General features: G+C 36.6%; 2 protein-coding genes and 1 pseudogene across 4 annotated transcripts; 2 read left to right on the forward strand and 1 right to left on the reverse strand.

The window, feature by feature from the left end:
• The first annotated feature begins 325 nt into the window (after positions 1-325).
• On the forward strand, positions 326-1,236 carry LOC147399100 (protein DMP9 pseudogene; annotated as a pseudogene).
• Positions 1,237-3,010: 1,774 nt separating this feature from the next.
• LOC147399101 (malate dehydrogenase, chloroplastic-like) lies at positions 3,011-7,227 on the forward strand. Of its 2 annotated transcripts, XM_086448526.1 has the most exons (3): positions 3,099-3,169; positions 4,780-4,937; positions 5,661-7,227. In XM_086448526.1, the coding sequence occupies exon 3, from the start codon at positions 5,666-5,668 to the stop codon at positions 6,902-6,904; it is 1,239 nt and encodes a 412-aa protein (XP_086304652.1). In that variant the 5' UTR covers positions 3,099-3,169; positions 4,780-4,937; positions 5,661-5,665; the 3' UTR covers positions 6,905-7,227. The 2 variants fall into 2 exon arrangements, with proteins under 2 accessions (XP_086304651.1, XP_086304652.1); XM_086448525.1 differs by lacking the exon at positions 4,780-4,937 and having other exon boundaries at positions 3,011-3,169.
• A 1,551-nt stretch (positions 7,228-8,778) lies between these two features.
• Positions 8,779-16,861, reverse strand: LOC147399102 (uncharacterized). 2 transcript variants are annotated; one of them, XM_086448529.1, is made up of 5 exons: positions 16,303-16,861; positions 14,589-14,665; positions 12,803-13,038; positions 11,720-12,554; positions 8,779-10,983 (listed from the first exon to the last, which is right to left on the reverse strand). In XM_086448529.1, exons 3-5 carry the CDS (start codon positions 13,034-13,036, stop codon positions 9,002-9,004), a joined length of 3,051 nt encoding a protein of 1,016 aa, XP_086304655.1. In that variant the 5' UTR covers positions 13,037-13,038; positions 14,589-14,665; positions 16,303-16,861; the 3' UTR covers positions 8,779-9,001. The 2 variants fall into 2 exon arrangements, with proteins under 2 accessions (XP_086304655.1, XP_086304653.1); XM_086448527.1 differs by lacking the exon at positions 14,589-14,665 and having other exon boundaries at positions 16,303-16,859.
• Positions 16,862-17,106: the final 245 nt, after the last annotated feature.

Consider the following 17,106-nt stretch of genomic DNA (forward strand, 5'->3'; position numbering starts at 1 on the left):
TATGTCTTGACCATGGTGTTTCAGAAGCCCATGATGAAAAAAAGCCGCTTAAATCCAACGGCCACAAATCATCAATAAGGCGGATTTTCAGTATAATACGCCCACCAAGGGAAGTAAGTGTGAAGGATTGCCACATGGCATTTTTGCTTCTTGGTGGGGGCTACCATCAGTGATCGCCACATGCACGAAAACCGACTGTGGAAACTTCATCCCTTCACTGTCTGTGCAGAGAAATCCCTTCTCACTTTCAGTGAGAAATTCTTTTTGCCTGTAAACGGTTTGCGGTTAGTTACTAAGCGTTAACATTCAAAAAATTCAAATTCAAATGTATAAAACTTACACCCAACCCAACCAACTCTCCTCTTTCAGTCCCTCTCCAATTCGTCCCTTTTCCTGGTCTTCCTTGAATATCAGGAAAAAAAAAATGGAACCAAGTGATGGAATTGGAATCAAAATTTACAATGCTGCCCCTCCAGACATGCCATCTCCGTACCCCTCATCTCCTCCATCTACTCTGGAAACCAGCCGAAAAAGACGTGCAGTGGCAAAGGGAGTTCAGAAGACCCTATCCAAAACCTCAATGCTCGTAAATTTCCTTCCAACAGGAACGCTTCTCACCTTCGAGATGCTCCTCCCTTCGGTTTCGGGCAATGGTCAGTGCTCTCCTGTGAGCACTACAATGATCCAAGTCCTTATGGGTCTCTGCATGCTCTCTTGTTTCTTCTTCCACTTCACCGACGGTTTCCGGGGACCAGATGGAAAGCTCTACTACGGGTTCGTGACACCAAATGGGTTAGCGGTCTTCAAGTCGGGTCTTGGGGTGGAAATACCTAAAGATGAGCGGTTCAAACTCGGGTTCACAGATTTCGTTCATGCACTCATGTCTGTAATGGTGTTCGTAGCGATTGCATTCTCGGATCACCGGGTTACAGATTGTTTGTTCCCTGGACATGTGAAGGAGATGGATGAAGTGATGGAGAGTTTTCCATTGATGGTGGGTATTATTTGTAGTGGTCTGTTTCTTGTCTTTCCCAACACTCGTTATGGTATAGGGTGCATGGCTGCCTGAAGAATGTGTTCTTAATTTTGCAACTCCACCAGGCGTAAGGCGTAGGGTAGTGTTTGGGCGTAGGGCAGATTTAATTATGTTATGTTCATTGATTTCTCGGATCGATGAGACTATGGATCTGTTTGAATTATCTTAAATTTATAATAAAATAGTAATCTTTACCTTAAGATGTCCTTTCTTTGCTTGAAATTCAAAGGCAAACTCAGCAGTAGACGATTATTCTTCCATCTAGAGAACAGACCTAGATCAACTGTTACTATTGAATCGAATGGTAGATCTTACACCATAAATCGGATGGTTATCCTTGTTAGATTGGGTCGATTTAAGGAAGAATATGTTCAAATACAGGGTTACAAACTGGTGCGTAATTGATTAATTGAGTGGAAATGTTTGTGATGAAAATGTTTGAAAATTTTGATCTTTTCACATTGGGTGTGTGTACTTAATTGAACATGTTCAATTAATGTCATGGTTTTAAAACTCGTTTTGACATCTTGTCTAGTCCATGAACAAGACCGAGTTGTCTCGGACGAGATATCTGATTTATTTGAGTTGTCTTGGATGAGAAATTGCCTTAAAATTAGAACAAACCACGTCTTTGAGACGATTTGCCAACTCGTCTAATTGGTGGAATATACTGAGACAACTCAAATGAGTCATCTTGGTCTTGGATGAGATTTAAAATCATAATTAATGCATATTATTAAAATTTGTTGATTGATTTGATTTGATAGAAGAGTTATTTCTTGGGTCCCAATCAGGTGCTAACTATTTGACCAACATGTTTTCTCCTGGATGGGGTTAGAAGTTTCGGAATGGACTGGTTTTCAGTGAAGATGATCTCTATGATAAGGAGATCATCCTCACTAAAAATCAGCTCATTCCGAAAGTTCTAACCCCTTGTTTATACGTTGAAGAATCATGAACTGTCCATTTTTTGTTAATCACTTTTGATGGGGATAGAAGTTTCGCAATGGATTGATTTTTTGTGAGGAGGATCTCGTAATCATCAAAAATTAGTCCATTCCGAAACTTTTAACTGTTGAATTAATGTGGGATTTATCCTAAGGCTAATGGTTAAGTCATGTTTTGTGTCATGTTGAGATAAAAGGATTTTGAAAATTTACCTAAGCCTTAACTAACTCATTTAACAATCTTGTCACTACCTTAAACTCAATCCCAACCCTTCTATTAAATAAGCAACATGACATGACCCTTCCAACCCAGTTAATAAACATGGTGGTTTGTGTCATATTCAGATCGGCATGCATAACCTGTGAATACAACATGATTACAACTTGAACGCAAACACGATTGTGAGCCGAACAAAAAGATAAACGTGATTGTGGACTAGACATGGTTCTAGCCCGTGTCTACCAAGTTATTATTAACATAAATTAATTATCACAAAACATAAAGAAAGTTTGATCGACAAAAAAAAAATCATAATCATTAAATGGATTATATGAGTCAAGTTGAACAAGGGTCAACACGAAACATTAGTGACATTAGAATGTGTTAAAACCCAAACCCAATCCATTTAATAAATAGATTGGATGAATCGACACAATTTAGCTGACCCAAACCCATTTCGAGTAGTGTTAGAATTGCTGTCCTAATTGCCTTTTCTCCTCTCCCCTTTTCTACCCTTTTGACCACAAAGAGGATGTCCATCTCGGTGGGACCGGCAAATTCTATTATGGTAATAAATCACAAACTTATCAACAAATCTAATCTGAGTCGATCTTTGGCCGAGTCAAAGAGGTTCCCACTTGACTCACAATCGCCGACTTTAAACTTTAATCTCTAATGTTCATCGGGATTCTCACAAAACTCGCACACTTCTGTTCTGTTTGTCGACAAAATGGAAACGTGCCAGATCTATAATGTCGACAAAAGCGAAGTCCAACTTTGAAAATGTAATCAGAGCCGTTGATCTTGTTGTGAGTAAAGTGAACCAACAATCCAGATACGCTGAGACTAAAGAATCATTTGATAGAGAATATGTAGATTCTTTGGCGGTACTTCTGCATATAAAGGATCAAACCAAAAGGGCGGTGAGAGGGAAAAAAAAACACTAAAAAGTGCTCTTAAATTCAGGTAATTTTACTCGCAAATCTAATGCTTGTTTTTTTTTTTTTTCTTAATCTAATCTTTTCTTCATTTGTTGGTGATATTCAAACCTCGATTCATAGATCTCTTTATTCGATTTTTATTAGTTCGATCTGTGAGTTTTCGCGTTGCTTAAGCTGAGAATTGAAGCTTTTTTTTTTTTTCTGGTAAATTCTTAGTTGTTTATTTATTTTTGAGGTGTAGATTAGCTCGATTGTTTGAATCTTTTTATGAAAATTTCTTCTGATGTTCTTAGATCTGATATTGAACTGTGAGATCTTTCTGAAATAGATTCTACATTTCCGTATTTTTCATTTTGTTCTGGTGGATTTTCTATTTTTTGAGGTGTAGATCTATATTTTTCTCTCTCTTTATGTTCAAATCTAGTGCCGGAGATCTCTTTTTTTTTTTTCAATAACCTTTTTAATGGATTTTTATTCTTTTTCAAGAGCTGTAATTGAACTCTTCATATTGAAGTTCTTTTCTCAATGAATTTCGATGTTCTGAGATTTGATTAATATCATGTGCTCTGGAATGTTGAACTACTTTTCTTCATTTTCTGCTAAATTTTCTCATTTTTCGTGGTCAAATAGTTGGTACGGAAAATCTTAGGAAGTTGTAAAGGCTTATTAGAGCCGATTCAATGATTTTGATTGAATCTTGTTGTCTAAGAGCGTGGTCTCTTGTATTCGTAATTTATTTTTATTTTCATTTTTGAGCTAATTTGATCTTACTCCTGTTCATAGCAACAAAGCTCAGATTCGGTAATTATTTGGTAGGTTCAATTAGGTTGGTTTGGAAAATTTTGGATACGCTTCATGAAAAAATAGGAAAATTTTCAGGGCATATACAAATGATATTTTTGTGTTTCTTACCAAAATCATTCATCTTTAACCTCTATAAAAACCCTTTATTGTTCTTGAGATTTGAATATTGGAAAAATTAAAATTGATGGTGGGAGGGTAGAAATTTTACCATATTATATAATTAATTGATAAACCAACGATTAATTCGTTGTTTTGCCGATTTAATCAGCTAGTCCCTAAATTGGAGAACTTTATGAATTTTTTGAAAGATTCAAAGAATTTTGTGACTATGCTTCTATTATCCTAATAAGCTAGAATCTTTGTTTCTAATTTTCCATTTTCTAATGGAATATTGATGTCCAAAGATTTGATTCAGAATTCTGAGCTCCTCAAAGTTGTTGAATTGTCGGTAGATACTTTATATTTGTTTCTCTTTTTTGGCTAAACTTCTATCTTCTGGTGTCTGGGTTTGAATGGTTGAAATCTTTGAGTTCTTCAAAATGAAGATTCTTTCATTTGATTTTGTTAGAATCTTCTATTTTCTTATCTGAAGATGAAAGTAGAACGCCAAATTGTGGGCTCTTCACTCTATAGGTCTTCCATAGCTTGTACATATTCTGAAATCAAGCTTGGTTCTTAGTTTTCCACAAAACTTTATGTTCTGGAATTTGAATTCAGTTCCGGTAAGTTACTAGGTTACCGAGAACGATGGTGAGAGACTATTTCGTGTATTAACGAATGAAATTGTGACCTGCAGTTTTGATTCTTTTCTTGTGACCAAATTTTTTGCAGATGGGTTTGCAAGCTTTATGGTAGACTTTCTATGCTGATAGTTACTGATCCCCAAATATAAGAGAATTTCCATATGCAATTTTTAGCCCACAGTTACTTTCTCTGTAATCGATGGTTGAAGGTTGCTTAGCAGGTTTCTTCGTAGATTTTTTATATAGGTAGATATGGATTCAATTCTTACGTTGCTGATTCCCAAAAATATAAAAAACTTTGTTCCTATCCAACTCTCTGAAATGTATTACTGAAAGTTGCTTAGCAGATTTCTTTATATATCTCTTCTATGTTGAGAGATCTGGATCTATATCCATGAATTCAAAGGCTTCTATCTCGAAAAATATGAAAAATTGTTTATATGGAGCTGTGGTTGACATTTCCTTGAGGCATTTGGAATGACATGAATCAGCGCTGGTGGGATTTGGTTAAGGGTTATGACAAATAAAATCCTATCAACTAGAACTAAAACCCAAAAAGCATAGAACAATCAGGATTGATTCTGGCATTTTTTTATCAGATGGACAATCCTGATTTCCATATTGTGGAGCCAATTAAATGTTAAAATAGGCATAAATACAACTAGATTCTCAATAAACCTGAAGCAGTAGTTACTCTCAGTAAAGATAGAATAGCCATGGGGATAGTTTTTTTTTTTGCATTGGAGTCGACTTGGATTAGGTATTTATGTCTCATCTATGCTTTTTATGGTTGTGATTCTTTAGAAGTGTCACTCTTTCCAGGTTGATTTCATTACTTAGACTTGAATAGTTTCATATATCAGGTTGACCTAGTGGCAAGAAGCAGACCAGCTGAACACATTATAGTTAGACTATTTTTTATTTTGTCGTCCAACCAGGCCTTGATATTCTGCTAATTTTCATTGTCAGATTGTATGATGGCGGTGACAGTGGCAGCAACTTTGTCTATTGCATCAATTTCTTCATATGGTACCCAAAGATCTAAATCAAAACCCTTGGGTATGGGATTCAACTCACCGAACTATCTTAGGAGTTTCAGTGGTCTGAAGGCTGCAACAGCTTTAAGATGCGAATCAGAAGCATCGTTCTTAGGCAAGGAGAGCAATGCTGCTCTTCGAGCCTCATTCGCGACAAAATCTGAAAAGCAAAACCAGAGATTTGAGAATCGTCTCCAGCCTCAGGCTTCATTCAAAGTGGCCGTTCTTGGAGCTGCTGGAGGGATTGGTCAACCCCTCGCACTTTTGATCAAGATGTCCCCACTGGTATCTGCCCTGCATCTCTACGATATAGCAAATGTGAAAGGAGTCGCAGCGGATCTCAGCCATTGCAATACACCCTCACAGGTTCTGGATTTCACAGGTCAATCTGAGTTGGCTAATTGTTTGAAAGGTGTAGATGTGGTTGTCATACCAGCAGGAGTTCCGAGAAAGCCTGGAATGACCCGTGATGACCTCTTCAACATCAATGCCAACATAGTGAAGACCCTTGTAGAAGCTGTAGCTGACAACTGTCCCGATGCCTTTGTCCACATCATCAGCAACCCAGTGAATTCTACAGTACCAATTGCAGCGGAAATACTAAAGCAGAAGGGCGTGTATGATCCTAAGAAGCTCTTTGGTGTTACAACTCTGGATGTTGTTAGGGCAAACACTTTCGTTGCACAGAAGAAGAACCTGAAGCTCATCAATGTGGATGTCCCAGTTGTGGGGGGACATGCTGGAATTACTATTTTACCACTACTGTCAAAGACGAGACCATCTGTAACTTTTACAGATGAAGAAGTAGAAGAATTGACTGTGAGGATCCAAAATGCCGGGACAGAAGTCGTAGAGGCAAAGGCAGGCGCAGGGTCTGCAACATTGTCTATGGCATATGCGGCAGCAAGATTTGTTGAGTCATCTCTTCGTGCATTGGATGGGGATGCAGATGTTTACGAGTGCTCATACGTGCAGTCAGAGCTGACTGAGCTGCCTTTCTTTGCAGCGAGGATTAAGCTTGGAAAGAAAGGGGTTGAAGCTGTGATATCTACTGACCTCCAAGGGTTGACCAATTACGAGACAAAAGCTCTGGAGTCCCTGAAGCCAGAGCTGAAAGCCAGCATTGAGAAGGGTGTGGCATTTGCACAGAAACAAGCAGCCATGGCATCGGTTTGAAACCTGAAGCCAAATAAAACCACCAGTTGTGGTGGAAAAGGAATAAAGTAGGTTGAGGGGATGTTCTGCATCTATCCATTGTATCAATGGTTTAAGTTTTGTAGGCTAGAAGATTTTCGTGGGTCTTATGTCAGGAAGGCACATTCAGTGAAGAGAAAAGCAGATTGAAGGCTCTAGAGACCAATGCTAATGTTTCAGCTGAGCATTTTTTATTTCGGCAGATATTAGAACTAAACATTGATACCAAAACATGGAATGTTCTATAATATCTCAAAATGTTTTGGGTTTCATAATATTTCAAAATGTTTTGGATGATTGTTTCATTTGTTTCCTCAAAATGTTTTGGTTGATTGTTACCAGTCTCTCTCGCAAGACGAGAGTGAGGGAGAGAGAATCGAGTCCAACTTTGATGCGGGGTAGGCTGCTTCAAAATTGTGAAGAAACCCTCATCGTTACAGATACACGGTGTTTTGAATTTATTTCATGCCCCTACATTTCTGCCAAAATTTGTAATACCTCATTGGAAATTTCACTTGTAATCCAATAGAGAGGGTTGCTTCAAAATTTTGATGCGGCCCACATGCTTCAAAGTTTTTTGGCAATGGGTCGGTTTGGGCCGAATCGGGTTTGTAGCATGTTGAGGTAAGGGTTGTATGAAAATTTACCAAACCCAACACATTTAATAACATAATTAACAACGTAAACCCAAACCTTATACATTCATTAAATAGGTAATTTCACCTGACTCATGTAACCTGTTTAGTAAAATTATAATCTTAATTGAACAAATAAGTTTTATTTCTACAACCAAAAATAAAATATCATTACTAAAAGTAATGGTAAATAAGTTCTATTGCCTATATGAATCACCATATTTGAGAATCAAATACTACAGCCCTCTAGATTTCAATGAAAATTTCATATTAGCAAAAAATGAATAACTTAATAACGAAAGTGTTTTTTCTTTCCTAAATTAAAAACTTAACCATTATTTGAAAAATATCTTAAACAATAGGGGCATGCATTTTCAATTTAGTTTTCATAGCATTCTCTCCAAATTATCATTTTTCTCCAAAACTATCGTTTTCTCTCTTTTCTTCTTGATCTCTGATAATTTGAAAGTTTTTTCTAGCACGGGACCTATTTTTGTTGACTAGGGGGTTCTCTATGTCGGTGTGTATCAAGTTTGGTGGAATTTCGAGGTCAATTGTCATGTTCTCTATCCAAACTATCTTTTTTTTTTATTCTTCTATTTATTCTCCCTTTTCTTTTAAGATTTATTTGGCTCTTGAATTATGGTGATGTGCAATTTTGGGGTGCCTACATTATGAAATATATATATATATATATATATATATATTATCTTAAAATAAATGTATATTAATCAAAAACAACAAATCGGCTTATATAATTTTTTAAGTTAGATGAGTAGGTGGGAGGAAATGAGACAGGCTGCCAAATTTTAAAACATGAGAGGGGGAAGGAATCTCAAAGAAAAAGAAAGACTTTCCTAGGATGATGAACCAATGACATGACGCCATGTGTATTAAACCACTCAGAAATTCTCTCAACCAATCATGTTTATTTTTTCCAATACGTGTGGCATCATGCCATTGGTTCATCAGCTTAACACAGAAATTTCATAACAACAAATTCGTACTCTTTTTTAATAAGATATCCTGCAGATGATCTACGAGATGAACGGTCCACAAATCACGACAGATGACTCAAATTGAGATCATATTTCAGAAGCACTTCTGTCAAATTTTGCTACCAAACAATCTTGAGTTCTAAAACTATATAAAGGTCTTTTCTCGAAAATCAAATAGGAGTCTTTCCTTCAATTTGGAGCTCAACCCATCATAACCACAGTCGAACAAATGTTGAATATCTCAGAAGAAATAATGCAACATTATTTATGAATTGTATAAGCTGTTATAAGACACAGTCAAAGTGAACCCAAAAATTTTGGGCTAAGAAGACATGTACAGGGCAATCCCCACGGCTCACAATTACTTCATCATCGAGCCATAGAGCCAACACTTCTTACTTCCCATTTTCCTCTATAAAATGCTAAATCACAACCCCAAGGCCTCTCTATACTTGGGTTACAGGTAGATGAGGATGAGGAGGATGATTACCGATGGCAAATCTCTGACGCCGGGGCCGTCTAGTTGTCTTCCCCCAGCCTTTAAGACTTCTCTCCCCCAATCCCAGTTCACTATTATCAGGTTGTTGCCTTGGTGGTGAGCACTCTATTTTTGCTTCCATGGTGTGCCCAGGACCTTGTGACCGCCTCCTCCCCCTTGCACAGCCATTTCTAGCTGCATTCCTCCTGGCCAACCCGGTTTGCCAAGGCTGACCCGTAGCTCTCATCAGCCCACCGATCATTTGGAGATCTTCCGTTACTTCATGCCTCGACAAAGAAGCAAGACCCGGGAGGATATCCCTTTGAAAATCCCTTCGTTGCCTACCCCTCCTTGCCTGCCCTCTTCGACGCCTGGTTGGTAATGAAGAGGCACATGTTTCTTCCTCCTTTTGATTATCCAGTGTCCAAGGCTTACACCCGTACTCCCCCACTTTGGTCTCTGTCAGCTTCAACGTCATTGACTCAAAGTAATCAATCTCATCAGAGGAAGACTTCTTGCAATCACCACTGCCCATTCCCTTCAAGACTTCAACTCCCTCCTTGCCGTCGAGATCACCCGTATATGATGAAACTACCTCTGAAAACCAATGGAGGGAGTCTCTTAGAGATGCTTCCGATGGCTCACAAGTGGCATCTCCCAAATGATTATGAGTGTTGGATGATGAAATGATGACCATCGCCTCTGCCGCAACTCTGACAAGTTCCTCAGATGGATCTCGCTCTTCAACTTGTGATGATTGGAAACTTGTGATGACAAGTTTCTCAGAAGTACTTTCTGCAGTCTCGGGAATTATAGGGGCCTCCAAATCTATCTCGGTTACAATCTTCACTATGGCCATTGGAGCTGTAGATGTCGATGGAGCCTCGTCTTCACTCGCACATGAGTTCAAATTAATGTGATTTCTGAAACCAGAAAGGTCCTTACTAATGTTGGGTATAGTATCATGAGACAAGTCAGTATTAAGTACATCCACTTTCCCATTATTACGGATGGCTTCTACCTCAGATGGCGACTTGGTGGGGGAGTTAACAGAAGACTGGTTCTTGGAAACATGAGGTTTCTCAAATATGGAAAACCCAAGTATCTTTTTGTTACTCGGACCGTAACCCACCTCAATCCCTAGTTGGTTTGAACTTCTGTTTCTTTTGGAGGGTCCATCATCGCAAGCTAGTTTCGTTCTTTGCCAAGGCAACCCTCCCAATGGGTCTTCCTTCTTCCCTTCTCCATCTATAATCACAAGATCTCGTTGGACAACCATCCCTTCCGGAACCCCATTTGGAAGGGCTAGATTCAAGTTTATATCCTTCGCAGACTTGACATCCAAGCAGTCTGAACCCTTAAAATATTTTGCGGGACTATGTTCTTCTAAGTGCTCTGTAGCTGAAGTACTGGTACCATTGCAATTCAGATAATTATATCCAACCGGACGGAAGTGAACAAGTAATTCTTTGGACTCTGAGTGGGGCCCATGACAAAAGCCATTTCGGTAGGATATTTCTTTTCCAGAACTTAAGTTTGATCTCAAGTTGCTACTAAGATGAATTTGGTTTGAAATTTTAGAACTCTCGCTTAATTGAGCTGCTATTGGGTTCTGGCTCATGCTATTCATTAGGTTTCTTGACGATAAAACCCATGGAGACCCAAAATTGGCAACAGCAGAGTTAGGAATGATTGGATATGAACTTGGTATAAAAGGAGCCTCAACTGGTCCTTGGAAATTATAATTGTGGGAACTTTGATTTCCTTTGGAGATTCCTATGCCACGTATTGAACTCTCACTCCCAAGTTCTCTCTTACTCTGATCAGTCAAGTGAAAAGCTGGAAGTTCATGAGGTTTGTTAAGCTCAACTTGTATTGGTTTGGATGATGTAGGAGATTTCTCCAAGCAGAATCCTTGAGAGAAAATATTCAACTTGCTTTTGCTTTGTCCTGAAAATTTAGATAGTAATAATCACATGCAATCAAGAGTTTTAAAATGAATAATTCCAATGGAGCGGAAAATTAAAATTCACAATAATCAGCAAGTTATTTTCAGCATTTTGCATCATAATAAAGAATTTAACCAAAAATAAATAAAATTCAAACTGACAATGCAGTACACACGATTATGCATACCAAAATAAACTCTCTCCCTACTAAGTACAAGCAAATTTATTAAAAATCTTTAAGTAGGGGGAAAAATCATTCCATTATAATCCTTCCCCACATTCTCTGGGAAATAGAAGATCCTTTTCAAGTTTTTTTGTTTAGAATTCGAATTCTACATTCTTCTACCTGCCATTTTCTTATATTCTTTATATGTCAATTTTAGATTTTGAATATTTGAAAAGAAAACCAGTTAGTCAATTTTAACTAATAAATGGTTCAGATGAAAACATACTAGTTAGGTTGAACATACAGCAAGTTAAACCCAACACTAAAAATAAATAAAGAAGCCAAATGAATGAGCACTGATATGGTGAAAGCACCGTCAACCAAAAAAAGTAGGGTTTTTACTCTAAAAAGAATTTAAAACAAAAGGTCAAGCAGAGAAATAGGTTGGTCTCATTTACTACTGCCACATGGAGAGCTGTGGTTGGCTGTCCAATTTTTTCATGGACATCCAAAACCGTATCATTTTTCCAAAACTAAATAAAATACCAAAACCTTGATAAGGAATCCTTACCAGCTTCAAGATTATGGAATAGCCATTCTCGTTTGCTTGTCTCATTCTCTGAATGCATAATGTTAATGTGAGTCCCTTTATCCGTGCTCGTCTCGGTGTTTTGGAAAAATTCCTTGGGCATACCTACAAAACCTTGATTCGGTGTCCCACGCAGATCTTTCCCTTGAAATTCCCAGTGGCATGCATTAGGACCCATAAAATTATTATCAAAAGCTGAAGATGTTGCCTTCTCAACCTGGATTGAATCATTCATGTCGGCCAAGAAGTATTTGTTCTGCGAACAAGCATCTGACTGTGAAGTATCTCCTCGAAAAACTGGGTTCCCACCATTACCAAGTGACAACTTTACAGCACTCTCTGACGCATCCACACAATTTTTCTTAAGAGGAGAACTTGCCGACATGGACTCCTGAGAAACTTTTTCTTGTTTAATCCATTCCTCTTCTTCACTGTCAATGTACTCATCAGCTGGAAGTTGAAGGTCAAATGTTCTTCTTGGAAGTTTCTTAGATTTGGACTCCAATAGTTCACAATCCTTAAAGCTGACTCCATTTTGGGTTGGAATAGTACCAGATGGTATGTTGCCATCTTTTATAAACTTCAATGGAGATTGCATGTTCTCAGAACTTGGAACAGATGGTCTACAATAAGCAGAGTTCGCTAACGGAGAGCTCGGGATGTGCCACATCTTTTGGGAAACTTCAGACATCATTTGAGATGGAAGTTGATTTGATTGTGATTCCTCCACTCGTATTGGATATTTGTGCAATTGTTTCCTTCTAAATTCATCCATCAATTCCCTTTGTACTCTATAAAGACGGTGGAGTTCGGAGACCTGGATGAAAATAACACATTGAGAGGTTGTGAAAACTGAATTAAGTACTCGAGAAAAACCAAGCCAATTGAACTTGATCCAGTCAAGACTCAAGCTCAGATCACCTCAATCCACTAAAGAAGAGGTACTCTATCATAGCCCAAACCATAAAAATTGGATAATATTGTAAGCTTTCGAAAGGATGAAGTCATAGAAGCGTCAGAAATTAAATCTATTTGTGGAACATAGAAAGTCGCCACTATGCTTACCTGATTCTTGAATATGGCTTCATGTTCAAGCATTGTCTGCTTCAACATTTCCTTATCATCCTCCGAATATCCATTTGTAGTAGGCCTTGGGAAGAAACCATTGTAGTATTGTCTGCTCTTAAAGGATTTATCTTCGTAATAAAGGGGCCAGCTACGACTGTTAGCTTCTTCATTAAGATCCCTCATGGAGTAATATCCTGGAAAGTAGCTTTTACACTGTACCTTTGCTGCCATTTCTGCCCATGGATCAATAAAGGGGCACAATGGAAACATTAAAAGGTAAAAATATTAGTATTCAGTGATTAGAAGTACTAGAATTTTCTTTTCATGTTTATCAAGGGAAATAAAAATAAAACATGTAATAGAAGCCAGAAGTAGCTTTTCAAGGAAAAAAAAAAAAAATATATATATATATATATATATATATATATAAGTTGTTAAAGTCGAAGACTTAAAAAGAGTTCAATATCAAATTAGAAAAACAACGCCCCAAGGATTTTTTGTTTGAGAGAAAGTACCCCCTCCCCCATGTTCTTGTGCAAAAGGATTTAGAAGAAGCTTTCTTGGATGTGTAAAGTTATCATACAAAAGAAAGATAGAGACTAGCAAAGAAAAGTGAAAAATTACAGAGAATCAAGTTGGGAGAAAAAAAAAAGTTGATCTTCTCTCATAAACCTAAAAATGGAATTACATCTCCCCACTTAAATGAAAAGAATTATTCACCTTTGGAGGCGGGTAAGATATTTTATTATTTCTGGATGCTTTTAAAGAGTATCTATGTCGACCTATTGATGACTCTGAAGTCCAAACTTTATTTCTTTCATTTCCCGTCTAAGGAATAGAAATCCTCAACCACAATTCTCCAAAATACATAACAGTAGTCTGATACTACTTGAGTACAAGTGGTAATTAACAGTATACACAGTAAATATTTCCAAACTAGGAAAACCAGCATCCTGAAAAGTGCATATTAGATCTTTGTTCTTGCCAAAAGATCATTCGGCATCCAACAATAAATTGACCAAAACTGCTGATTTGCACCAATCCCCAACAGTTCATCTAGCAATGATCAAAGCTCTTCCATTGACTGATAATTCTTCTTCAACAGTACTTGCAAAAAATAAGGCTCTTCCATTGACTGATAATTCTTCTTCAACAGTACTTGCAAAAAATAAGGCTCTTCCATTGACTGATAAGTTGACCAAAGCTGTTATTCCCATCAAAATCCAGCAGTTCATTTAGTAATGATCAAGGCTTTCACCATTGATGATTCTTCTTCCAAATGAAATTGCAAAAAACAAGGTTCTTGCATTTGTGTTTGCAACCAACCAATATCCATTTGTTTGCTTCTGAAGGGAAAGAACTCATGGAGTATTCTAGTAGGGAGACCTAGATGGCTCTTTGTGCTTAACAATCGCAAACCAACCAAAGGATTTTAAATTCTATACAAACATAAACTGAAATTCATATGAGGCACCTAGTCTATCATTTGAATATAATGAAAACAACGTCATTGATGCCAAATATATGACCAAATGTACCTAAAATTCACATTCTATACCAATAAAAAAAAACAATCAAAAATTATTTTAAGAATCTAGTGCGGACCAAAGAACTTCAACTAAACATTCTGAGATACAATCACCATACCAAAAGTATACACAGTGTACACACCAATTCTTAACGATGCACCCCTATTTTTGCTAAGTAATCTCTTATGTCATTATTTGAAGTAATTTCTGATTATTAATTAACAGTGATGAATGGATGATCTCCTCATACTCACAAGTAGATGCCCTCATAATAGTAATTGGTCCAATTGGAAGGTGATGTCCCTAAGCTAGAACCCAATAGTAGTCACAGCTGACCAAGGAAAGAAAACCCCAAAAAAATTTCTTCAGTAACACTTTCAGTCATAGCTGATGTAATTGTGATTCGTGCCTTTTTGCATGCTGAAATGAATTCATAAAATCAAGAGCACAAGATTAAGTGTATTTTCTATTGTATGCATCTTCCAACTTCAAATTATAACATCCAACAACACACTAATGGAGTGAGATTGTCACAATATTGTGTACATTGCCTTTTTACTTCATTTGGTTCAAGAAATTGTACTATTGTGGGCTCAGGTTACTTTCAAATAATATAGCATGAATCGTATCTTTTCCCAATGGTTCAAATTAAAATCAATTTACTTTATTCAATAATATTTCCTATTGTAGTACTTAAAATGTAATTCTAGCATCATACATCATCAGTCATTTAAATGTTGCTCACTAACACATCCTTTAAGTTGATCCAAAGTCATATTTCTTAACAGAGCCTTTCAATGGAAACTGGTCTTGAAAGCCGGAGTGTGAAGGATTGCACTTCATTTTCTTGGGTACAAACACCCTAAAGATCTCTAATTTCTGGACTGAGGCCTAAAAGCTTACCATCATCATCTAGTGCAGGCCACCTTTTTCTAACTAGACAACAACATATGGGGATAATAGAACCAAATGCAACACAAATTGCCCAAACAGAAAATGCAAGCCGATAAAATGAATAAGATGAATTCAAAATACTCATTTATGTCTTCAAAATCTTAGATAATTAAATATAATGCTAATGTGAAACAAACAGTTAATATGCTTTCTAGTTTGAACTTTGAAGGCTAGAATGCATTGAACTAATTGAAGACTATAATACATTTCACAAACGCATAGCAGCTACTGAACATAAGAGCAACTGGACCCTTTACACAAAAATTCACCTCCTTTATTAATATCTCATCATCCAACATTCATTTGAGGTCCAAGATCATATCTGACACAGGGTGAGAGGGCCTTAAGTAATAAAATCAAACCCAGACATCCAATAATAAAAGTTGGAAACTTAATACATCACGATAAATTAGAGAAAAAGAAAACCCAGTAATATGTTCTAATAGGACATTGAGGCAAACAACAAATATAATCTCCTATTCTCAAAATCTAATAAAAACAGAATTCTAGAAGGTTTTCAGTCTTTTTAAATCTTATTAGAGAGACCCAAATCAGTGGAAAAGGCCTATACAACCACAACATAGTAGACATCAATCAATAAGAATGAAAAAAAAAGTTCCTTTTTTTTTTCTGCTAGTCATCAAGAAGGAAAGATCCAAGGTTGAAAAAGAAATAAAAATAGACTCAATTCCCATCCATAAAGAAGAATAAATGAAATGCAAACCCAACAAAATAACCTACAAAACCCAATTACCCAAATCACTATCCCATCAATTAAAACCAAAAGATGAGATTTGAAACAAAGAAGAGAAAAAAAAAAAAAAAAAAAAGGAAGATCATACCCATTAACCCAATTCATTAAACACACAAATCCAACACATACCCAAAATACAATTAAAAAATAAAATAAAATCAAACAAGTCATAAAATACAAAAAACATCAAATCCCACAAGCCAAAGCCGAAGAATCTACCGATAGAAGTAATTGAGGAAAAAAAAAAAAGGCAAACATACCTCAGACCCACATCTTCTCTATCACAGCTCTTCAAAAATTCATCATGGATTCAACAAAACATAAAGACAAACCAAAAATAACCCATAAACCCAATTCTCTCCATGAAAATTCAGAGTCTTGGACCCACACTTGAAGCACCAACGAAGAAGAAAAATAACAAAAATCAGCCTAAAAGGCATAAAACGAAGCAGAGGATCTCAAAGAGAGAAATAAACGAAATGGGTATTTGATTTCTACATCGCCATTGAAGAAACTCAGATCTTCACCTCATGTAGAAGAAATGATAGAGAGATATCGATCTACTGGGCCAGTCTCTCTCTATATCTGTTTTTGTGTGAGAGAGAGATCCCAGATAAGAAATCTCCACACAAACAAACGACCTTCTAAGAACAGTGACATGAAATTTGTCAACATCCGGTCTCCTTTTATTCTCCACTTTTTCTTCTTCACTTCTCTCTTCGATCTCTCCTTGTTTTCTTCTTTATCATTTATATATTATATATATATTTATGTGTGGGTTTGAAGTGAGAGAAATGGGTATTTCTAGATTCTCTCCACTTTCCTTGCTTTTTTGCTTCTGAAATTAAAACAACAAAAAGAGAGAAAATTAAATAATAATAAAAATAAAAGACAGTCTTGCTTTTGCGATAACAATAAACTCAATAATCTCAACAAAAAAAAAAATTATCTTTCAGATTATTTAATTAATATTATTATTATTATTAAATGGAGATTCATAGGTTCTAGCAAAACTACATAAACACCCTTACTAGATGACATAATTACTAAAATTGGGATTCATG

This window comes from Akebia trifoliata, chromosome 7 (genome assembly GCF_017979445.1).
Source record: "Akebia trifoliata isolate Shusen 1 chromosome 7, ASM1797944v1, whole genome shotgun sequence".
In the NCBI taxonomy this organism is placed as follows: Eukaryota; Viridiplantae; Streptophyta; class Magnoliopsida; order Ranunculales; family Lardizabalaceae; genus Akebia; species Akebia trifoliata.